The sequence below is a fragment of the Anopheles coustani genome, chromosome 2 (assembly GCF_943734705.1).
Source record: "Anopheles coustani chromosome 2, idAnoCousDA_361_x.2, whole genome shotgun sequence".
Lineage (NCBI taxonomy): Eukaryota > Metazoa > Arthropoda > Insecta > Diptera > Culicidae > Anopheles > Anopheles coustani.
This window is the reverse complement of record NC_071289.1, coordinates 64,151,165-64,177,089: the sequence shown is the minus strand read 5'-3', so window position 1 is coordinate 64,177,089 and position 25,925 is coordinate 64,151,165. Positions and strand designations below refer to the sequence as shown.

Below are 25,925 nucleotides of genomic sequence, written 5' to 3'. Positions count from 1 at the left end.
TTATACACTTTGTCTCTTTTCCGCTTTAGACGTTCCAGAGCCAACGTATACCATCTGCCAGAGTATCTAGTCTCCATGGTCCTTTCATAAACTAAACTATTCATAGCACTATCTAGTGTATCCTTCAATAGATCTGCAGCTTCCTGGAAATTTGTAGTTTCCCTCTGTAGTCCCAAAGTGACCGCCTGACAAAGACCCTCTTTAGAGTACCTATTCCAGCATTTAACTTGTTTTTGAACTGTCCTGAAACGTTCATCATTCAAGTTTAAAAGCAAAGTTTCGTGATCAGATAATTTTGCACAAGCATCTGCTACCACGCTAATTGAGTCTGTGTTGCAGTACACATGGTCAATCAATGTCCTGCTATTATTCGTAATACGAGTAGCTGCACTAACCTTCTGCTTCAGGCACATCGAGGCCATAAGCTTCTTCAATTTTTCGGACCTCGCATCATTGAACAAATCAATATTGAAGTCCCCAACCAAGACATTACGCTTGCCAAAATCTAGAAACCTGTCTAACCAGGCCTCCAGAATTTCGACAAATCGTGGGTCACTTGAACTAGGTGAGTGATACAGAACGCCATAGTTTGCAGCCGCCATGCCTCGAGTCACAGTAAACCCTTAAAAACCAGTTGCCTTCCAGTGACTCGTTTAGAATCACCTTCAAGACAACCGAGTTCCCAGCATAAACTGCAACTGTGTCGTGAGTGGGATAAACAGGATACGGCCCTGTACCCCGGTATACTAAACTGATCAAATGCTTCGCACTCCGTTATATGCGTCTCAGATAGAAGGACCAACGCAGGTTGCATCATTTCTACCGAGTCGCGTAACAGAACATAGCTAGACGACAGGCCAGCGGCATTGCAATACATGATTTCATATCGCTGCCCTATCCCCAGCAATCGCTGCTATTGGGAATGGTTAGCAATCTTTGATGCCTGTTTTTTGTATACGGGGCACTCGCTACTAAAAGCAGCATGTTTCTAAATTATTAGAGAAAATCGTAAATGCGAGGGATGTGAAATTGAATCAATCGAACATCTTTCTATACAGTCGGTTAACGTAGGTCCATCCATTCTGAAATTAATTTAAAACAAGAAGAAAAAAGCTCTTTATTCAAAACATGTGCAATTTATACAATTAGTATTAGGTCATCAGCGTAAACGTACAGAGAAGATAGAAAAAAGATATAGATCGTGTAATGACAATGGATTCGTGACTCAAACTTGTTTTCCCTTTTACGTCTCCTATTTTTACAAAACGACACTGTTTCCTAAACAACTTTGCAAGAACTTTACCCGCTTTTTCAAGTAATACGTTTTTAATGTTCCATATTCATGGCGTTGCATAGTCAAGAAACTTTTGGCTCGTAAATGATGGTTTTAGCAGCTATTGAATTATCTGGATGAATGCAGTTCCATCAGTGGTGGTATCAGATTATTTGAAACATGTCGAAGAAGTTCTGATTGGTTACTAACCAATTAAATACATGTTTTTACTCAGATATTTTTTCTACATTACTTTATATGACAGCGATGGCTTATTATTTCTGGTTGATGATATCTAGTGAACATTTTGCGCTAATCTGGAGATCAATAAAACTAATTACTGAACCTGGTGTTCAACACAATATCTCATACATTATCATAAAAATACTACAATAATAAAAATGGTTGTCTAATGTGCTGCTTACTCCATTTCCTGAACTGTTATGCTGATCTGTCAATTTAATACCCAAAACAAAATTGTTTTACTACCATCCAAGAATCCACTGGTGGAACATTTATTGGAGTTTGACAATCTTCATTGGCACAAACAGTATGAAATTTAAGGAAATATTCAACACTTAAGCTTAATGTGTGAAAAGTTTCAGAAGCGACGGTTCAGTATTGGTCGAGTTTTTAGTGTACACAGAACTCCATACATAAAAAAGCTAAAATATGTAGTAGATTGTCTAGAAAATACAACACGCCTAAACATAGTCTAGAATGTTATTCGATTGTGCATAAATTTTATTTGAGAGAAATGTCCATTCCCATTGCTTTGTCAAAGCTTTATCTGGGCAAGTGTTCTTATGTTACTTACAGATAAACAACAACCTTTCATGCTGGTTAACAACGGAAGTCACGTGATCGAGAATTACTAAATAATGATGGTTAATTATATCAGATAACTTTACCATATTAAACATGCATTAGAACGTGGCGTGATGGACTATAAAAGACAGGGCAGAGATTTTTTGTTTTTTTAATATTCAAGCATGCAGTTACAAGGTTCAAAATGTGTCAGAGGTAGGACTTTAAAAATTTCTCAATCAATTAACCTTTTGTTCTTTAACAGTAATTTGTCTTTTGTTTGTTTTCAATATTTCCGATAATAGTGTGGCACGTGTATCTCTGGTGTTGTGTATCAATAGAACTCTATTCGCTAGTTGATGGTCAAGTGTGTGGATGGGGGCTTTGCACGATTCCGCGACTCAACACGACGCAAAACGGATGGGCGCGCAGTATTGTTTCGGCTATTGAACAGGCACAGTCGACGGTCATCATCCAAAATGTGACACTTCCGGATGCTCCAGGTGCGGTGGCGTCATTTGTGCAAATAATGTCTGGTTTCACAGCCGAATTGACATTCCGCAAGTACTATGAGCGAGTATTCTACACACCCCGAGATACCGAGATACAAACAATTGTTTTGGTCGATGCCCCTGTGCTGCAGGACATCCAGATCCAGCCAAATAGTCACATACATGATTTGAGCATTCGCAACACTGGCCTGAGCCAATTCCCTCAAGGATTGAAAAACCTGGCAAGACTTAAAGTTCTGTATGCTTCGAAAAATCAGTTCACTCAATTTACACTCGCATCGTTCTCCAGTACACAGAGGATCTCACGCATCAACTTAAGCGACAACAAAATCAATCTTCTAGTCGGCACAAACCATACTGTTAGCATTGAAACTCTCGATTTGGCAGTTAACCGAATGACCACCGTGGATATGTCATTCTTTGGTCAAATAGCAAATCTCTCCGTTCTGTATCTGGATTACAATCAAATCGTACGAGTTGATAGTACGATTCCTGTAAAGTTTCCGGCACTGAAGCAGTTGATGTTAAGCAACAATCGACTGACCTCGTTTCAACCCCAAGCGGTGTCGTTTCCTGTGCTGAATACGCTTTCCTTGGGAAGAAATAATTTATCCTCCATCCCGCGAAATCTCGTCAACTATCCTACACTGGAAATACTGAATTTGGGAGAGAATCAATTAACGCGCGTGGATCTGTCGTCCATACGGCAAGCGAAGAAGTTAGGCTATTTGAATTTGGATCGTAATAAGATCATATCCCTATCGACCTCAAGCCCAGTCAAGCACGATGCGCTAAGCGTACTGAGTGTTAACGACAATGAGCTTGTTAAGGTGAATTTCACAGGATGTACCTTTCCGAGTTTACGTTCCATCTCTCTGGGATATAACCGACTGACCAGCGTGCCTTCGAACGTGTTTCAACTCTTTCCAACGGTAGTTCTAATGATTGAAAGCAACCCAACAAGCTGTGATAGTGCGATGACATTTAAGAAACAACTATTCAATGGTACACTGATGCTAAACAAGGTTGGGAGAGGAGGATCCTGTCGAGAACATGAAAGCCTAATTGAAATTAACACCTGGTCGAAGGTTTGCTGCGTCAAATAAACATAGACATCTGTAAAGTAGGATGGGGATAAACTCATCAATTTTAGCTCACTTAAGTTGCTGATGATCAGAAAATCAGAAGGCGTCAGTAAGGAAGGCTAACAGAAGGCAACGTAAAATAAAAGGCTTTCGACTTAGTTGGTGGAACAACACGAAGTGATCCTGTTTATACAGAAGGGACAAATTCATTCTCAGCGTTTACATATACAATGTTACTGCATGTCGCAGATAGAATATCACACGAGTTTACACATATTACTCAATCAAACCGCCTGCATCACATAGCATAACTTGAATAAAATCTAGTTAGAAACCTCGATACAGGATTTTCCATTTAATAGCACAAAATAATCAGATGATACCACAAACGCAGTAGATGATTCCACAAACGTGACAGACGACAAGCCAAGTGAGGCATGTATACAACAATCGTGGCAGATGATATCACAATTGTAGGAGATGATAGCACAAGCCGGTACGGATGGTCTGTCAATCGCGCGTATAAACGAATCCACAGCGATTCGACAGACTTGTAGACCCGCGTTGACTTGCGTTTATACGCGCGATTTTGTACTTCACTGACTCCATCGTACTGGCTCGTGCTATCATCTCCCACAATTGTGATATCATCTGCCACGATTGTTGTATACATGCCACACTTGGCTTGTCATCTGTCACGTTTGTGGAATCATGTACTGCGTTTGTGGTATCATCTTATTATTTTGTGCTATCAAATGGAAAACCCTGTAACAATGATTTGTTCAACCAACGCAAAACACAAGTATTGTGTTCATTTCCTCTATTGTTCCTGCAATGTACTATTGAGCTTATCATTCGAATTTTGAATTTCGTAAAAGAAAAGGTTCTACTAATTGGTTGATTGAAGATTGAATTCATTTTCAAATGAATAAATAACGAACAGACATAGCAAAATAATTGGCAGAATTTGTTTTATTTATTGATGCCTGTACAACAACAGTAACGTCTGAACAGTATGCAACGTAAACTATTATAATCCTATAACTAGGATTTTTGGGGGTCCGTTTAAAAATCGGCCCATGGGCGCTGGGGCTCACCATCTCGACGGCGTGGGATCGAACCCCATCCGAGGCCGGACCCTTCCCTGTACGAAAGGACTGACTATCCACGTACACATGAAGTACTATATCTTTGAAATGAAAACTCTTAAGTACAAATCCTTTGGTAGTTCATCAAAGTTTCATCTCTTGTATAGCTTAATTTGTGGTTGGTTTTAAAATAACTGCGTAATGAAACATTTTATAAGCATTTTTATATGTTTAACGATCATCAGCGAAGAAACAACTTGGTCTGCAGGCAAAAACGACCAAAATAAGCGTGGCAGTCGACGTCAACGAAAACAAGATCAAATCTTTTGATCGACATAATTCGGCATTGAAAATTTTGATATTGGAAATAATCATCTTACCACCGTGGATATGACATTTTTAGGATAAATAGTTAATCTGTTCTTTCTGAATCTGGTAATGTTTCCTGTCCTGCAAACACTTTGTTTGTGGAGGATGATTTGAACCTCCATTTCGCGATACCTTGCAAACATCCCTGCACTCGAGCTACTGGATTTAGGGAAGAATAAATGAACGCGCTTGGTTAAATTACGGCGCCGAGAAAAGTATCGCTCATCAATACAAATACATTGAAATGGTGAAACGGAGCAGAACATTTTGTCCTGAAAACTGTCGAAAAAAATACGAAATCCTGCGCTTAAAAAAGTATTCTGTTCTTTAAATAGCGGAAAGTCTAAACATGCAAACAGAAAAGCAAGTCCCTGATGGCCTTGTGGGTATTAAAACACCATTCACCATTCTATTCCGAATGATTCATTAGATGAGTATTATCTAATGACATTTTATAAACTGGCCAATGCGTCACGTTTATAAAAATTGACTGGATGGTTGGGTATAAAAGCACTAACGATCCCCATTCAGTCTGCAGATACACAGAAAATATGGGGTATAAATCTCCAATAAGTTTCAGTGGTAAGACTCTCTTCGCAATCTACGTTATGTGTTTTTTGACTAGAACTACTTAATATTTGTCATTTTCCACAGTGTGGCACTTATATTTCTGGTATTGTGTATCAATTGATGTATTCTTTCCGCAAGTTGATGGCGAGTTGTTTGGTAATTATGGTGGGTTGACTTCTACAATTTCACGACTCAACACAACACAAAACGGATGGGCGCATAGTATCGTTTCGGCATTGGAACAGAAAAACACAATGATCATCATCCAAAAAGTGACACTTCCTGTCTATATAGGTGCGATGGCATCGTTTGTGCAAATAATGTCTAGCTTCACAGCCGAATTGAGATTCCAGAAGTACTACGATCGAGCATTCTACATATCTCGAAATGATGAAGCCGAATCTGTTGTCATTGCGGATGCGCCCGTGCTGGAGGAGATCCTGATCCAGCCTAATAACCACTTACAGAAATTGTACATATCCAAATCTCCTCTAAGAGAGATTCCTCATGGATTGAAATACCTTGCAAAACTAAATTGGCTACAAGCTCCGGAAAATCAGTTCACTCAATTTACACTTGCATCGTTCTCCAGTACACAGAGGATCTCACGCATGGACTTAAGCGACAACAAAATCAATCTTCTAGTCGGCACAAACCATACTGTTAGCATTAAAACTCTTAATATTGCAAATAATCGACTTACCACCGTGGATATGTCATTCTTTGTTCAAATAGCAAATCTTTCCGTGTTGTACTTGATTAACAATCAAATCATATGGGTTGAAAGTACAACCCAAGTAAAGTTATTGGCACTGGAGGAGTTGATGTTAAGCAACAACCGTCTGACATCTTTTCAACCACAAGCGGTGTTGTTTCCTGTGCTCCATGCGTTTTCCTTGCGAAGTAATAATTTATCCTCCATTCCACAAAATTTCACCAACTATCCTTCACTGGAGACACTGGATTTAGGAGCGAATAAATTAACGCGCGTGGATCTGTCTTCCATACGGCAAGCGAAGAAGTTAGGCTATTTGAGTTTGGATCATAATATGATCGCATCCCTATCGTCCTCAAGTCCGCTCAAGCACGATGCGCTAAGAGTACTGCATGTTAACGACAATGAGCTTGTTAAGGTGAATTTCACAGGATGTACCTTTCCGAGTTTACGTTCCATTTCTCTGGGAAATAACCGACTGACCAGCGTGCCTTCGAACGTGTTTCAACTCTTTCCTACGGTAGGGTTAATGATGGCCGGCAACCCAACAAGCTGTGACAATGCGATGAAATTTAAGAAACAACTATTCAATGGTACACTGATGCTAAGTACCGTTTGGAGTGGCACATCGTGTCAGGAACATGAAAGCTTTATACAAATTAACAGCTGGTCGAAGGTTTGCTGCGTCAAATAGACATAGACATCTGTAAAATTGGATGGGGGAAACTGAAGGCATCAGATCTTTTAGTGTCAACATTCTTGAATAATAGACGGTATCAGACACATTATTTCTAAAGGTTTACGTATACAAGGTTACTGTTTAACGTATTAAAGATATTACATGAGTTTACACATCGTCCAGCCATAAAACTGATGGAAACAAGATGTTGAATGGAATGTTTGTTTAAAAAAAAATATTACTCGATCACAAAAAAAAATAAACAGATTAATTTAGATGTGTGATTCTAGGAGGTTCATTTAAGTTTAGCTAATTCGAGAGATGTGAAAATTAGAAGCATGTTTTATTATACTCATTATAAAGACTTTTTTTTTGTATGGGTATACTCGCAAAAAATTTCCTTTCATACGCAACGTTGCGCAATTGAGAAGTCTACTTGTAAAAAAAATGAATTGTTACTCGTATGGTAACCATCATAAAGTACCCACGTGTCGCTTTGAAATAGTTTCAAAATGTCAAACATTATTTTCTACTCGCACTTCAGGGATATCTGTGCTTACGGCACTCAAGGGTTAACTGTTGTAGCGATTCACGTTTGTAGATGTAACGGAACTGTCTATCGGAGCTACAGATCGTTGGTGGGCTTAGTAACTGACCATCCTCTACGCCGTGGGCGGCGCGGTTTATAGTTTTCGGCATTTAGCTCTGTCGCTCGATCGCCAAATCCAGAGTAGAGCCCCTGCCAAAGCAGCCACCATGATTTAACAACCACAAGAACGAGTTTGGGTTTCCAGAGCAGCAGGCCAAGCAAGAACTGAATAAGAAACACGCTTTCTTTGTCCCTGCGCTGGGTCAACAATTATTGTGTTGCCAGGAGGACTTTGGCTCGCCCACAGAAGATAAATGATGATTGGCGGTGTGGGAGAAGTTTCCAGGCCTAACGACATTTGATCTCGATTGAAGATCATTTGAGTATGAAGCCGTTTTAGATTAACTTGCCTTCGTAATGGTGAAACGATTGTCTTCAAGGGCAAATGCGTGATTCGTGAAGGGCAAACAATTGATTGATTTTTCTTAACTTACAAAACCACTTCTGTACGATATAATTAACAGATAACTCATATAGTGATTTTGAATCATTAGTTAATATTCCATTACCCAAAGTTATTTTCTATAACGCTATTTGCATGGTTTTATGTATGTAGCTTTTATACATCATATTCACCAAAGTCATTCAAACAAGTAAATACATTTCTCCAACTATCCAAATCATGCTGTTCATTACGGCCCCCGAATCTTAAACCTAGACGGCATATTAATTTTGTAATGGAAACTTCGTTTTTAATCATTTTCATCAATAAATTCATTATTTTCTTCGTTGTTTTTCGCGGTCAAATCTATCCTTTTGAAAGTAAAGAATATTTTATATAAAGTGCAAAAATATACCATGGGCCTTTTGATTTTGCAAGGTCGCGCAATATGTTTGAAATATGTTTGAAATTTAGCAATGTTTAGCACTATTAAAGTATACCAAAAATCTAACTAAAGACCTTGTTTAATCTTGCTGGCTGTCCATATCCATAAATGAAAAATATAAGTGACTTATTATTTCGGTAGTTTATTATGTCTAAGATTCTCTGAGTCTCCGCGGCCTCTGCTTCTCTGGAACATATTTTTGTTAGCTTCGGTATTTTTTTCCTTTACCAATTCTGGAGGTTTTTAATAAATACATGTCGCTGAGAGTAGAACTGGAAGTCGTTTAAGTGTTGCCTTATTGGTGTCGCATATTTAGAGATTCGAGAAGTATCAGAAATAGATACCAGCCACTTATGTAGATATCTGTTTATTAGCAACGATACAGACGATTTGGTCGTACAAATATAGCAGAAATCCATTCCGAAGTTCGCGATGAACTCATTCAAGCGACACCAGCGAGTGAAAGTGTAATCCCATAAAGTCCTCCCACGAATCGACCACCTGGCCTGTCAAATGCACATGTGACTCGCATATGTCGATTACACACCAGCCCCCTTCCTCGGGGGTCCTATCCATCTTTACGTGCTTCTCCTTGCGCGTCACCATTACGGCTGGTGAAGAAGCTCTGCGAGGGACACATTTCTGGGCTGCCTTGGGACTACTTTCCCGGGGTTCGTACGAATGATCCTTCAGTTTCGCAGAAAAGTCACTCCACCACCAACCGATGGTGAGGAGTGCTGGGTGGATGGGCCAATCGAAGCATGGTGGGTCGGCAGATGATACCGGTGAGTTATGATGGAGAGCTTAGCTGCTTAGGTGGTTGCTTAGCCTGCCGGAACGGTCGAATGCTCTTTTCTCGGTTCTTACGCTGCTTCGACAGCTGCAGCGAAGCGTGAACGATGATTTCAGGCGCTTGGCTGGCTGTTGCGGGAAAGTGTGACGATCCCATGCCGGGTTTCGCTTCATCCGATTCATTGCCTGGCGCTTTGCGGTGTATAATGCTGCCATTTATATTCGCTCGACGGCGTAATGATGTAAATGTCCCGGCAATCCAGCACGGCGCGAGAACGCTCTTGTCTCTCGGTGGCAGTGGCCTGAGCTAGCAAGACCTTCGTTCAGTGACGTTACGACCGCCGAGATGGGCGTGCTGGTGTTAGAACCATGCCAATCGAGCTGCTGATGCCCACGGCCCGACCTCGGATCGTCCTTCGCCCGACCGTCGGAGGTAAATAAATAATGGCAGACGACATGAACTTTGCCGGTGAACGAAACGGAAGAAAGGAGTCAGCGAGATGAAGAGTACATTCAAGCAACATAGCATGCAGCCATCGGCAGTAGAAAGTTTCCAGATGATGCTGTGCTGCCCATGTTACGATGATACACACAAAACAATCAAGGGGTTGTGAACTCACAACTCGACATTGAGGACTTGGTGGGAAGGATCTGTCGAACCCAACGGCTACCGGTCCTCTTTTAATTGCACATTAGGCAGATAGTTCAAGGTCAATCGTGGACATCTTGGACAACATAGATAAACCATGATTAAAAGTGTTTTGAAATATTCGTTCAAGTCTGGATGGTCACTTGGAAGTATGCTGTTACAAAGACGTTTTCAATAATGCATGAATGAGATTTTTGTATTGTCTGTTTGTCTGTGTCTGTGAAATAATTCTTAGTTTATGTAACTACGTGTAGTTTAATATCTCTTCTTTGTTCTAGTTAAATTTTATTATGGTATTGAAGAGAATTCAACATTCCATTGCTTAGACGTATCATTTTTGAATATCAGTTATTCTATTTTCCCGAGTGAGATACCTTTGCATAACATTGCCCCGAAATTTAGTTCATAGAGTTTTAAATTTCACTTCAAAATAATTTGTATCTATATGCCGCTATTTTTACAATTGGAGGCAATGATTATGGGTTGAAAAAGTGATGCTATGCAAATAGTATTTTCTTACAAAATGAACTTAAAAAAAACTAAGGTGAGTAGCTTATTTCAAAGTGGTTAAAAATGTTTCTTTCATTTTCATTCAGTAGTCTTACGTAATTGAATATACCTTGTTTTCCTTTTACAAAAGAAACACACACTTCCATTGCACGCCAATCAATTAAACGGATGTTTTGATTCGCTAAAGACCGCCTCGCACTAGAGCTTAATATTCAAATCCCGTGCCACTCGCCAGGACAAACCAAATAGACGATTGATTACAAATGGAAATCCCTGGAGATTTTCACCTCTACACGATTCAGACGGGTGTCTTCTGTTTTCTGTCTGAAAAAGGTAGAGCTACCAGTCTTCATTGAAAGATCATCACGTTGTCTGGTTTTCCCGATACTTTCGCTTCTACTTCTACAGTAGAATCAAAACATCTGTTGAATGGGAAAACTACTATACGCGGGGTCCCATCCGGAGAGGCGCAGCTTGATACGATTCGCCGAATAATTTTCCAAATGGAATGCTGTGCTGCGGAGAAATTGTTCGCCATCCTTACGCTAGTCGATGGAACGTTTATTTATCTCCCAATGTTTTGATTGTCTTTGGTGTGTATGAATGCAAGACGAGATGCGCAACTTCCAGTGGCGTTGAGACGCGCGGATTTTCGAGTGAAAATTTATCGTGACTAGACATTTGCCTCAAATCCATCCGTTAGCCAGGCTGCGATGTGCAGAAAACCGAGGTCGAGGTGAGCATGCGAGTAAAGGACGGCGAAAGTAAAGTCTACCATCGAAGACAATTGATTTCGATGGAAAGCCAACGCCACGGATGCGACGAGGTTGGGAGACAGACAAACACACACAAACACACACACACATACGCAGAGGACCCAAACGTTACGGAATGCCGGTGGAACACCCACCGAGAGACCATCCGTCTGGCAACGCAAGCATCATCCTGGACAGGTTCCGTGGGTGGAAGACTGGAACAATCTCCGACTGGCCGCGTTCGTCTGGCACCGGAAACACCTGGCTCCGGATTGGGAAAACGTTTCGCGTCTGGCGAAACGGTGCAAACATGCCGAGAATGCTAAACGTGTAACGGTCGGCTAATGGATTGTTTTAATCAAATTTCAGGTTTGGGTTGGAAACTGGATGGAGTCGGCCCGAACGGCACGTCCGCCGAGACGCTATCGAAACACAGAGGAAATTAACTTTCGACCTAACGTCTCGGCCGACTGTGGATGTGCTGCACACCCGGACGTCGTTAGGATGGAACGTACACAATTATTATGATTATGTAGATGTGAATCTGAGCGAATTGTGAAGCTTTGATCGTCGCCATTCGGGGAAAATCAACGAAAACTCCAGGTGGTGTAAAGATGATGAACAAACTCATTCAGGATAGGGTACAAAGCTAAAACTTACCAAGATGGTGTATCGTAAGGTTTATCAAATAGATTTAGAACATATTACTTTCACTTTCAAAGCTGCAAACCATTCCAATTCATTGTAAACCAATTTTTATGAAAGCGGTTAAACAAACTCAACGAAAATCGGTGCTTTGTGGTAAACGCCTAAAGGTATGCAACATGCGCTACGTTCCCCTACAGTTGATCTTGAATGTTATCGTACATACATTCTAGAAAATTTTCTTCATCTTTCTTCAAATACCCTTATTAGACAAGGAATTTATCTGCCATATTTTTCCAGACTTTTACTGCCAAAGTAGGCTCTGGCAGGGCGTTGGACATAAAAATAATGTCCGCTCGTGTAATAACGTAAAGTTCCATAAAAAGGGTTTTGCAGTTATTTGATCATTTTCATGTTTGAATTTAGCTTATTGTTCATCCTTGAGTAACGAACAAAATCCGTTGCAAACAACAAAGCAATAAGTAAACAAATCGCCACTTTGACATATAAATTCCAGTCGAAAGAAAATCGGATACATTCCTCGTCTAATTAGGGTATAAATGGCGATTTCAGGTAAATTCTCAAATTAGGCATCCTCCCCATCGCATCGTCACCATATTTTTCTACGTTTGTACCTGAAGATCATGCAATCTTTGATGAAGATGACACATCTATTCAATTTGAATATCTTAGAATTTCCGTTAGAAGCTGTAGTAGTTTGAACTAATCGGTTAAACTGCACAAGATGGACAGCATAAACCAATGCACTCGACTGAAGAAATGAGTATGAAACGGAGGTGCGCCCGCAGCGAGCACAGCGTTCTTTGGTATAAATTTGTGAAGGCCCGTGAGCCCCCCTTTTACCCGTTAGTTAATTGCGTAGCCGAATTTTCTTAACCTCATGTGAGTTATGCATGAGAGACTTCATGTATCCAGTACAACCATAATCTGTAGTCAACATCAAATGTAGTCAAAGACCTGGAGTCATCAAATTCAAACGGTTCACCTAACGGAATTTGTATCATCCTTTGCATACTTTTAGGTACATCTTCCTACAAAAGATGGAAAAACGATTTTGATTTAGGGGCGGTGTTGGTGGGGGGGGGGGGGGGGGGGGTATTATTCATGTGATATTTGACCCTTGACGTAATGAGTAAAAAGAGTTTCACTTTTCCACTAAAACGGATTCCCAAATCATGCATTATTGTCCACCTACTAGGCCAAATACATTAAACTGGTTGGCGATGGTCATCAATGACTGGAAAGAGCTATAAAAACTTTTGCAATGTACAGAAACCCGTTGTCCGATTGCTGAATCGTGGAGAAGTTTCTTTTCTTTTGCGTCCAGGCACGCACTCACGCTGAGTCATTTTTAATACATCCGAAAGGTCGCAAATGCGTCGTCGATAAAATACCACCCGAAAAACTGCTCGCACGACAAATTGCTCCATTAAGCACCCGCACCGCGAACCGGTGGAACTTTGGGTCGTGAACATATTTCCTCACCCCTATCCCCTTTTCAAGAAAGCAGACGTCCACAAGTGCACAACGAAATGGCTTCATTCCGTTACCAATTCGGCCGCCGTCCCACGCGTACCAAAGTGTGTACGCGTGTGGCAAACGTGCGTGGGTTCCGGGTACGACGCATAACTTCCCTTCGCCCTGGCCACACGGAAACACGGATAGCAAACAATATCAATAATGCGTCCTTGCCAACGCCGGGCGTCGGTAACTTCGGGAATTTTTCCAGACCGGCGTCAAGCCGTCTGCTGGGTCTCGGGGTAGGATCTCGTGGCGGTCTAAGGCAGACTGAGGACGGTGTATCGCGTTGGCTGCAGGACGATGGTAAAACCTACACAATTTGTTAGGTTGTCTCAGGGCTGCTCGGTTTACTTTTTTTACGTCGTTCGGAAAAACCGGTGCCCATTGCACGTGTACGCGTGAGTAATGACTCCGATAGCTTGTCTCGACAATGCCCATATTTTACATGTCTTGTTCGGCCCCAAAACCGGTGTGCGTTGGTGCGAAGCCTACAAGCTCCATGGAGTCTGGTCTGCAAGGCCAAACTTACGAGTGCAATTTGCAATCTGCATTCTGGTGTGCGCATTTGCTCGGGTTCACGAAAGTCCTGCCGGCAACATCAACAACCTGGAGGAAACGTAAGCCATATCCGCTTTGGGGATTCTTCCAAGGCCACGGGTAGGATATCTTACGGTTCAGCAAGTGCGAGGATGTAAGTGAAAAGCATCCAAACTCGTCGGCAACATCGTCATCGAAAAACGTTTGTAGGCTAGGAACTACGCCGCCAGGATAGTAAACAATCGCCTCCCAGATCCGAATTCTGCCACTGCTGCGGTGACATTGATATGCACACCAGACACAGCCCTGTGGGACATTCCGCTGGGACGGATGGGGTAGGACTTGGTGCAGTTGTGCAGCCCACTGAGCTCGAATAGACTTGGCAAGCGCTTGTAGGCTTCAACTGTTCGTACGCCTAGCATGGGGACACGAACACCGTGTCTAGCGTCAACTGCATGCGAGACACGGCCGAGACGAGCCTTTCCCTTCGGTTGAACCACGGTTGATGTATATGCATGTGTATGTGTGTTTGTGTGCCCTGAACAATGGCCAAAACAAGCATGCAAACGCGGTAAGACGACAGGGCGTAGGCAGTGAGCAGCGACGTGCACCGTGAAGTATCTCGGCGTCTAGACAGCGGCTAGACATGCCTCGAAACGTCAACTGCCTCGTGGCTCGTGACCGTCAACCGTCTCCGCCTCCCTGTCCACCAGTGCCACAACGCGACCATCGTTGGTCCTGCCATTTCCCGGTTTCCATCGCGTACGACCGGTTTTGGCGGTCGTCAGCTGCTTTATGCCGACTCTGCCGGGCCACCTCCCCATCCTCTCCGGCCGACACGCGGTGCAGCTATCTTCGTCATGGGCCTGTCACGAGCTGGCAATAATCAATTTTACCTCTCACCATGGTTCCTTTCCGCCCCCACCTCAGGATAGCTGGGAACGCACAGACACACCAGACTGGAGCTGCCTAATGTGGTTTTGGTTTTGTCGGGCATGTTGCGGTTTTGAACCGCCAGAATAATCATCTTTTGGACGGCTTTCCGAACGCAGCGGTCTAACGCAGATGAGGTCATGGTGCACAGGTTTCCACTGGGAAATTATTGCCGGCCATGTAATTCGTCCACATGGAAAGTAGATCCAGTTGTGCAGTGGATATTGAATTATGGGGGAAATGTTACTTTAGCTATTCGTGACTAAAGCATGAGTGATATTGAATGCGTTCAAGACGTTTCTATACATTTAATTTGAACTTTGATATACATTACAAAGACACTTGCATGTCAATAATAAAGTACCTCTTTATATATTTAAAATATTCTTGTAACGCATTTCAAAACTATGTTCTGGTAATTCTGACATAAATGTTCAGTTTCTAGTTTTCAAAAATAACATTTGTGTTCATGTATGTGTTCATGTAAAATGGGTTTGTAGAAAGAAAGTTATTTGTATCTACGTTCTTCTAAACGACATATTGATACAAAGGTGTTATTTTGATGTTGATGGAAAGTGTTTTGTTAGTGGATGATAGAGGTTGGACTGAAAATTCTTGCTAACATGTTATCGACCGGAGGGATACTTAGTATGTAGCCTGATTGACAACCACTAAGCAGAATGATAAGTATAAAGACATGAAAAAGAATTGTAGCAAATTGAGGTTCAACCAGAACGATCAGAAAAGTCCGATTTGTGCGTTTGCCAATGGATCAGGATAGGTATGCTGCAAGGGATTCAAATTTAACGAACTCGTGCTGGTCGGTACTAAATAAGACCACCGTAAACACATGTGTCATAATTGTGGCTTAACTTTTGGGTCCTAATCAGTAGCTATGTCCCGACAAACGATAGTTAAATTATAGAAGTGTGTGAGCGAAGGAACATCACATCCGCAAGGAGCTACGAGTTGATAGTTTAAAGATAACGGAATAATACACGAATGGTTCAGCAGCGAGATCTGAATGATCGGGAAGTGGGAAATTCCATTCGCAGTGAGCAGAGCTAAGAGCATGAGAAACAGCCGGTGAGATGGGCTGTCCATTCGCTTTCTCACTTTCGGCGCTATGCTGCGCTCTCTATTTTAGAAAAAATAGTATTTTGCTTTGAAGGGTATAAACTTAAAATAAAATTTTCGAAAAACGCTTTTAATGCTTTAACTTCGAGAACAATAATTATGCTTCTAATTTGATCAAACCATAGTTGGTTGAGACAAATAGAAGCGGTTGTATCGCATCGTCGAAAACTTTGTAAAACAATTGCAGCAAATCCTTCCACTAAGTCCTCGATCGCGAAGAGTCCACTCTCACATCAGCAACAAACTTTCGCAAACCGTTACCAGAGTAGAGTGAAATATTAATGAAGCGAATAAATAAAAATAAACATCAACACGCAGCGCGTAATAAAATTGGTACCATCGCGATGGCGTTACACTATGGGTAGAACAGAGGCCATCAGTGACATGAACCAAATCCAACAATTCTCACTCTAACCGTTCCAACATCTTTTTCGAATTTTAATGAATGCAATAAAATAAGGTTTTTTGATTTTCCCGCACATTGGTAAAGAGTAAAATTTTGTTTTTAACTTTCAATTTGATTACAAGTGATTCGCGTTCGGCCTTCGCGTAAGCTATAAGTTACCTTATTTTGTGTTCATCTGAATGCAATTATCAAATACTGACAATTTTCAATCAACTTATGGCTTTTCTAAAGGTGAACCATGTTAAAGCATTAGAAATATAGGAGATAGTAGTTTTTGATGGAGGCGCCTGGTGGTAATGGAGAAACTTTGTCGGTCACTGATATAGAATGAACGATGCTGAAGGGTTGCGGTTAATAAACGTTTCTGCAATACTTGGAATTTATTATGTTTTATGATTCATTTTACAATCAAAGTCACCAGTGCGTCAACATAATGGAGACGCCAAGTGTGTTTATCATTTACCATACTAAATTAAACCTGATAAAACAATTGCATTCGTACTATTTTCATAGCAAACCTTTTGTTTCAAAATTTCTTAAAATGTTATAACATAACTTAATGTTAACCATAAACCATTAATGTTGGGCGTATTGTATGATTGGCAGATGGTTAAGAATATTGAAAAAGTTAAGAGGTATTTTTAATTGCAGGCAATTATTTCAAAAGTTTTTCCAGGATTAAACAAAAAATGGCTTTTCAAATCGATCATATATGTAGTGACCGGCGGAAGGGAATTCGATTTTCGGACTAATTTAAAACGTCGCACTCTAACTTTATAGGTGTTCTAGCTGACAGTTCTAACTCAACTGACTAATTTATTTTTCTTCAAAGCTTGATCATACATACATCATACTTCCCTCTCTTTTTCTTTCTATCTACCTCTGTCCCTCTTCATATCCCTCTTAATCCCTACAACACCAACCAATGTTTTAAATTGTACTCATTAGCTGTTTTCTACAAATATCAGCATAGACTTTCATAAATCTTTACTTTACCTATACATATTATTTCATATTATTTGTTAGTTTCATACTGCAGCAAGAGAAAACATATTTTCTATAGATTTAGTTCGTAAACAAAGTTGACCTTTTGACTTTTCACCCCGCCGTTTGCCTATAGTGCGTGGATGAGTGCAGCGAGAGCGTCCGCCAGCACTAGACGATCAGTAGTGCGGAGCTAACGGTTGCGTGAGGACACAACATAACGGTCGGTTCGTTTCGAGACGGTGATGGGCGGGACGCGGGGAGTGCTTACTGACGTCCTGTACCGTGGGTAGTGGATGCTGTGCGACGGCGGCCATGACTATTTGACGTGCGTTCGTCGCGTGTGTGAGTAGGGCGCGAATAGCGGCGTGCGGCGGTTGTGTGCGTGCGAGTTGGTCACGTCTCACGTCTCACAACCGCGTGTTTTCGCGATGCTAGCCGTGGGATGAGATTGCTCTCACTACTGCATCTTCGCACTACCATAGTTCCCCAATACGCTCAAATCCAAACACACACACAAACACACGCGAGCACACGCAACACGCAGTTATCCTACACATGTGCTTTTCCGCGCCAGTATCGAGGTGATATGAAATCGGTTCGGTTGGGTTTACTCCTACCGTCGCGGGGTGTTTCCTTTTCGGTGCCGACAGAAGCAAAACGGGTTCGGTTTTTGTGTGTGAGAAAGTACCGCCACCAGCGGCCAACGGATCCGGAAGGATCGATTCGATCCGCGCCCGGGTTTTCCCGCGCCAACCGGCGGGCAGTAAGGATTTAACGTGGCGCCGCCGGAAACCCCAACTTCGGGAGGGAACGGGAACCGACAGGGCCATTTCTGTGTTGCCATCGTCGTGCGAGTTGTCGCGAGTTGCCATCTTTGTCGAGTCGCGGTTTATTATTAGACCTCGTGAGTCTTGTGAAAATGCCGAAAAAGCGGCCCCAACAGCAGCGGGCAACACAACGGTCCCAGTGTGGGGCTGTTACGGTACCAAGTGAGTGTACGTAGCGGTGCGTTTGCATCATTCGCCGGGGACCGGGCGGCCCGTAGCGAGCGGCAGCCGGAGCGGAAGGCTATAATTCGCATTTCATATGCAAAATAGTGGATGCACTTGCACCGGTTGCGCGGCCAGTTGAATCGACTGCAGCAGATTCCGTGCGTTACCGCCACCATCGTCGGCGTAGTTGTCGTGGTCGCTCGTTGCATTTGCAGCTCGTTGTCGCCACACCGTACCGATGCGCTTCGTGTGAGAGTGTGTGTCCGGCGTGTGTCGCGGGATGGCAGTTTTTTTGAGGGTGAATTGTTCATTTATTTTTGTGGCCTACGTGGCGCGTTACAATTGGTTACGGTGAGGGTATGCTTGCGGCGAGCAGTGTTTATCAAATCCTCACCGGTGACAGAAGGAAGCTAGAAGGTGACAAACAAACCTAACCCTATCTCTGTTCGTCGTGCGGAAGTGTGTGTTTAATTTTGCTTTCTTTCCGACACTCCACTTGCGATAGAGCTTCAAGGTAAGTTTTCGAAATATAACCATCTTTCAAATCGCAGAAACCTGCGGGGAAAACAAACACTGCCAGACACACTTGGGTCGGGGAAACTCGCGGGAACATTCACACACACTCTCCGATCGCCCGGCGAGCTGCTCGTGCTGGAGCTAGAGAATTTTCCGCACCCTAGCAACGGAGAGTGCCGCGTGCTGGGGTCGCCCCTAGGGCTCCAACTCCAACAACTGGGCTGGTAGCGTTACGGGGAGACAGCGTGGAGAAAGAGGGAAGCCGCCCGCTTTCACTTCGCCCGTCCCCACCATTGCATTCCTCCCGAGGCGCAACGCTCACTGGGCGAGCTTCTCTCCTTTCTCACCACCAAGCGAGATCGACGCGCCAACCAGTCCGGTCTATTTAAAGAACGTTATTTTTCCCTCAAGGAGGATTTACAGAAAAATTCTCTTTCATATTATTTTCACCTAGAAACGAGCAAAAAATGGTCGCCGAAACATAACGGCCAGGGCAAGGGGTGGTAAAATGGAACCAATGGAAGGAATAAGACGGACGGGGGAGAAAGATTTAAAAAAAAAGGTCGTTCAAAAATCTCACCAAAGTTGTGGCACTGATCTTTTATTTTAAAGATTTTGTTGTTTTTCGTATGGGCTCTTTTTCATTTCATCTCGCCTTTCTCGTGGAATCTGGTGCTGGTTGTTTTCGTCGGTGTGTGTATGATGTTTTTCCCTTTTTTTTTGTTGCTGTGCACATGCGCAGTTGCGTTTGTTTTGACGGGATTCACCAGCCAGCAGCCGAGACCCGGACCAGACGATGGGAGACAATCGGCCGGCTGATAGTGCGTAGCCGAACGTGTCGAGCGGCATCGGGAAATCTTCTGAAACCTCTCTTCGCTCTCTCGTTCCCTTTCCCTCTCTCTGCCCTTTCTGTTGCGGCAGCATAACAAGAAAAGAAAAACACATACCCAGCTTCCATACCACGCTGCACGTGTTACACTTTCGTCTCATTTCGTGAAAAAAATAAATAAAAAATGAAGCTAGCCGAAAAAGAAAATAAAAGTCCACCCAACGCGATGTAGAAGCAGAGATCCGTGCAAGTAACCTTACGCGCCGAGCAGCGCGCGGGATCTCAATCAATTTCGACATTTCACCGGCCGGACAGTTTTAGCGGCGACTCGGCCGGCGATGGAAGCGAACCGAAGTCATAATTATGTATCCGGTTCGGTTGGCACACATCCTCGACCGTCCCTCGATCCTTCGATTCACGGTGTGTCGCTTTCCCCCTCGCGCAACCGCTCCCTTCACCGTCTCGGTGACTTTAGCACAAAATTTAAAAAAAGAGCCGAAGGAAAAAAAGATTCACAATATCCTGCAAATGTCATCACTCAGAGAAAAATGAGAGCTAAATATAAATATATATTTTCTTGTACGACGCGACTTCCTCCCTCCCCCCACCTTCTACCTTCTTTACTGTCCGAAAAATGGTCCGAATCCGTCCGGCGGCCTGCCGTCGATCGAAAGTCGGCCGGCCGACACGATTATGATGAGGTGCCGATGCGAATTTTCGGCCAGCCTGGCGGCACCGAACCTAGGATAGTTGATAGGTCGAGCATTGGTGGGTTAGGGTTTTTTTTCTTTGCTTTTCCCGCGCTTCAACGCCAACAAGCGCTTCGGGAAACGTTCTGGTCGCTCGAGAGGAAATGTGTGTGTTTGCGTTTCTTCCCCGGCGTGTAGTGACCACTAAGTTGGTAGTAAATCAAACGTACAAGTGGTATTTTAAGTGCTTGATTTCCCGCGCCCCCAACCCCTCCCCCAAGGGTTTGGTGACAGGAGGATAAGGAAAAAGAAAATCCAAACGGGAACGGAACGAGACCAGTTTCGATCAACGCGATAGGGCGTTGCTATAATTGAAACCGATCGAAACGTGGTAGGCGTCCGTTGGTGGAAAAGCTGATCGAGCGGGGGACGTGGTTTTGAGGAAAATCAATGACATTTTAGAAACTCCACAAAATCCTCTGCCTTAGCTTAGTGGCTGATATTTTTTTAAATTTATGGATACATCATGTAGCGTTAATTATTTCTTAATTTCTAGAAATGCAAATCATCTTCATATTAGAGCACTGATTGAGTTGAATCAAAAGTAGATCATTTAGTTTCAAAATATGGAAAACCTTAAAAATCCAAATTCATCTAGGTTTATGTTTACATTAATATTTATATTTCAATCAATTTTGCTTTTGAATCAACTGTTTTCAATTTCGGTGTTTGCCAGTGTAACATTGTAGAAATAAAATAAAAAATCTTTCTTCCTTTTTCCATTTCTATTGAAGTTTTTAAAGTTGACTCTATAGTGTTTCAATATTATGGGATTTATATCAATCAATTTTCTACTAGGTTGAAACATATGTTAGTTCTAGTGTTGTGCCTTATGAATCTTTTGGCGAGATTCATTCATATACATCTTTCTCCTAAGATTCATTCAAATGGATTCATGAATCTTATGCGATCTTCAAACGTTTATGAATCTTTCGAAACCTTAATGAATCTTCATGAATCTCTCCAGGATCTGTCACGAATCCAAAAAAAAGTTGTCCTTTAACCCATTTTGTGCTCATAAATGTTCATCGGTTGATGTTTCTTTAGGATGCATCTTTGTTTCTTTGGGATCTCTCATCAAAAGATTCATGAATCTCCAAAATGCAAAGAATCATTCAGATTCATGAATCTGAATATGAATTACACAACTTTAGTTACTTCAGAAAATGTTTCCTGATTGTTTTCTTTCATGTTGTTCAATTAATTAACCCGTTTTTCACTCTATTTGATTTTTTGCAGGTTTAAGGGCACAACAAGTGCGAAAAACAAGCGTAGGCGGTGTGTGTGTGTGTGTATGTGTTACATGACCCGAGAAAATTTTTAGTCAACTCGTCACTGGAGTAGATTCGAAAAGTAGTGAGCTTAGATATTCGATCATAGTTGGAAGTTCATTTGGGAAAGTTATTGGAAGTTACGAAGTGAAGAGAAAGAAAGTGTGAAGAAATTGTCCAGAGTGTGGTGCGGTGTGTGCGGGGTGTGCGCGGGGCGATATGGTGTTGTGCATCGTTGCCTCAGCGGGTAGCTGTGGTGGTAGTGGGTCACCATCGCGGTGAACACCGGTCGTCGCAGTGGCCCCCCAGAATGTGTCCAGTGGTGCCGCGGGGGCCAGCCGAGCGTACGGGCTCATACTGATGCTGCTGACTTCACTGCTCTCGTCGGCGAGTTCCCTAGCGGTGCCATCGGGGGCACAGAAACACTTCGAATCCACCGGCGATCAACACGGTCTCGTCTGGTCGCCGCCAACATCATCCACCACCATCGTTCAGCAGCATCCAGCAGCAGCAGCAGCAGCGCCATCTTTGCTCGACCAGCAGCAGCAGCAGCAGCAGAAACAGCAACATGGCCACCGGAGAGCTGACGCAGCCCTCGGAAGCGCCCCCGGGGCGGACTCCGTGGAGGAGAACCGGCCCGACCTATTCAACCTCACCCTGACGGCCATGCGCCACTACCTGCGCAACCACCTGAACGCATCGCGCTATGGCAAGGCGCCCCGGAAGCGATCCCACGTCCAGGTGGACGCCGTGGACGTCGAGTTCTATCGGCGGTTCAAGGAGTTCAACAGCAGCCAGGCGGCGCTCGACGGTGCGACGAACTTCTCCGATCAGCTTCACCATAACACCACCCCACCGGACCGGAACTCCGGCGTAAATGGGACGCACGTTGGCCAGAACCCTCCCGATGTTGGTGCCGGTGCTGCTGCTGCTGCTGCTGTTGCTGGTGGTGGTTCTGGTGCTGCTGGATCATCTCCCACATCGACTTCATCACTGCCTGCTGCGCCATCGCCCGCTCCACCTTCGGCAACCGGAAGTCCGCGTGATTACAGCGTGCTAATGGATGATCCGCGCGGTTATATCCCGGCTTCCACCACGCACCCGTTCCGGCCGGGCAAAACGCCCACCCCCGGGAATTCCGTCCAGCTCACAGGTAAGACCAAGCTCAGAAACACAAACTCCTCGATAATTTACAACCCGGAGTCACAAGAAATAAAATCCCAACCACTCCAGTCGTTAAATGGATGCAGTTGATAAAAGCAAAGTGGAGGAAAAAACATCGCAGCGATTCGTTGGATATACGAACGTTTTAGCTCGCGGGCGTCCCCATCCGGACGATCGTTAAATCGCCCGTTTTATGACCATCGCGTCCGGCGGGTGACACATCTTGAAATACCTTCCATACCCGAAACCCGAACACGGTTTCCGGTGCGGAGGGGGATGCGCCCGTGTGACGGCCATTTCGCAGTTGGTCGTTTGATGGCTCAACTGTCGCTCCGTAATCTTATTTCGAACGCAAAAGAGCCGCGGCCCCAGATTTTGGGAGGTTCAGATTGCACGGCATCATGTCGGTCTTATTTCGTTTCTGGTTCAACTCATTAACGACACACAAATATACGACCGAGTGGATTAATAACGAACAGTACCCGGAACCCCGTCTATGCGCGACGAAAAGATTGGCTTTTGTCCGTTCCTTCCTGTTTTTGAAGACAAAACCGCATCAAACAGTGATGTTAGTGTGTCGTATCAAATAAGAAGTGATTTCATCCGATGGATCCCTCTTTTTTCTGTCTGATTGAAATCCTTCAACCCACCATGAGGCAATTTAGGCCTGAGGGCCTTAAATCTATCAATGCACTCTCTTCGCAGACATGCCATCGCTCAGCCAACCTCCGCTTAACACTTCTTATCCTGAAACCATAATGCCAGCATGTTGCATATTCATTTCCAATGCAATCGCCATCCGGTACTGGTCCGTTTGGCGTTCGTCACTCTCGATTTCCAAAAGGGTCATGGTTAAATGGAAATCGCGGTAGTGTCTATTCCAGGCGACTTTGCTGTGTGCGATAAAAATGGCTGCACGGTTCAATTTGTCAAAATGATGCGCATGGCGTGCTTGAAATCATATTTCACGCTGGGATTTTGAGGTTTTTAGTGAAAATGATTAGTTTATTTTGTAGTAAATGTTATGCAAACACTAAATGAACATAGTGCATCGTATTCTTTGATAAAAATTGCACGGGGCGCGTTGCTAATTATTCTGTAATTACTTTCAAGTATTGAAAAGCTGGCTAGCATATTTTAGAAGGCTTGATTTGTCAAATATAAAAAAGATCGCTAGACGAAATGGTCTCACCCTTTAAGAACTGACATTTAACGATCACTTCTCCCTTTTCGTCTGCAAACGAAACCTTTGCGGCTCGTTCCATCTCTTGACCTTATCCACATCGCCCGTCTTTGGTGACTCCCAGACCTTTCCACGTCACTACTGAACGTCACTTGCGTCGCCTCGGTACGGCATCTCTGTATCTAAATTCCGATCTGCCACTGCCCAAATGGCGGCAGGTACTTAGCGGTCCAGGAAGGACAGACTTCTCGATCTAGGGTTTGCCAAATGGATGGATACATTTCCATGCTGCAGTGGGATGCGTTAGTTTCACGAAACCACACCAACATGTCACTGTGATGGCGGTCCGTTTGAACCGCTTAGATACTCCCACCGAGCCGCACTATCGGTTCGATGGAATCTAGAGTTGCCTTTGGATGGTCACAACAGCGACGGTCCCAACTGTTGCGGCGTAACGTTAATGTCGGTCGGTTTCTTTTACCATCTTCTTCGCGCTGCTGCAAACGGCATCCGACTGGACAATTTTGCTGCAGTCGCAAAGTGCTACGATGCGGCCGAAAACGCTCGCCGGTCACGAAATAAACAAATTGGAATCTAGTTTATTTATTTATGCACCCGGTTGAGGGTCATTGAGATCGTACGGACGGGTTGGAGATGGATTGAAATTGGTCGTCCAGTGTCGTCACCATCGTTTGCCGTTTCTCTTTCTTCGCCCGGATCCACCATCCGCTGGCCGACCTAGTTTCGCAGTTCGAGCGCTTCGTGTCTTGCGCTCGCGAGCTTACTTCTTTTTAGGAGATAAATAGACATCGATGTGGTTCAGGAGGCTCCCTATGCATAGGTACATCGGTGCAAAATGCGCCACCGGAAAGAAGCAGTGACCTACGGCGAGCGGGAACAAACCCACCCCTTATCGTTTAAATCCGCCCAGGGTAGCATGGAAGTGTCGGTGCGTCCTACAACGTTCTATTCGCATTTGCATAACAGATGGAAGTCAATTGATAGCTTCACCGGTTGAGCGACGCTCCGGCAAGGACGGAGGCGCTGCAAACGGTGGGTTTTTGGCGATTGTGGCGAACTGATAGTGTGTCCGCCCCGTCCCTGAGCCCCATTCTAGTACTTCTCTTATGTGTATGCTCAATATCTATGCTCGACGACGCCGAGTGGTTGCTCACCCGCTGAGAACTATCTGGCAGCTTTGCTTTCCCGATGATGGAAAAGATTGGTTCGTTGTGCAAAAGGGTGTGTTCTTCTGAAGATTCATGGTAGTCTCCTCGTATAACACTCATAATTGTTTGACAGTTAACTTGTAGATTCAAAACTCAACAAAGCAGAAACTAGCAAAACTAACCGAAGCCGAAACACACCTCTTCATTAATGTTTCAAATGGATTATCCTATACATTTGAAAGCTTGTGATAGTTAAAATGTTGTTGTACAAAAAGAAGTAGTTGTTAGACTACTCTGAGTGAAAACTAGCTTTTAAAGGCAGCAGAAGCGCAGTATGCAGAAGCGGATCATAGGGTTAGCAAACTAAACAGCTGCTTGGGACCCGAGTTACTGAGGGTCCCTTCCTTTTAAAATAAAAAAATTTAAATGTTGGCATAATGTTTATCATCTTCCAAAAAAGTGGCATGTTTTATCAAATCAGAAATGCATTTGCCAATGAATTGTCCTTTGAATAAGAAAAGGTCCCTAAACGTCACATGTTTGTGATTGTTTTTAAGTTCAAATATGAAATATTGATGCACAAAC

At 43.4% G+C, this 25,925-nt stretch overlaps 1 protein-coding gene across 1 annotated transcript in view; it reads left to right on the top strand.

The window, feature by feature from the left end:
• LOC131264816 (leucine-rich repeat-containing protein let-4-like) overlaps positions 1-21,798 on the top strand; it is a 45,996-nt gene extending 24,198 nt beyond the window's left edge. The window contains exon 4 of the mRNA XM_058267083.1: positions 21,793-21,798. Within this exon, the coding sequence (XP_058123066.1) occupies positions 21,793-21,798 (6 nt within the window). The remainder of the gene's footprint in view (positions 1-21,792) is intronic.
• Positions 21,799-25,925: the final 4,127 nt, after the last annotated feature.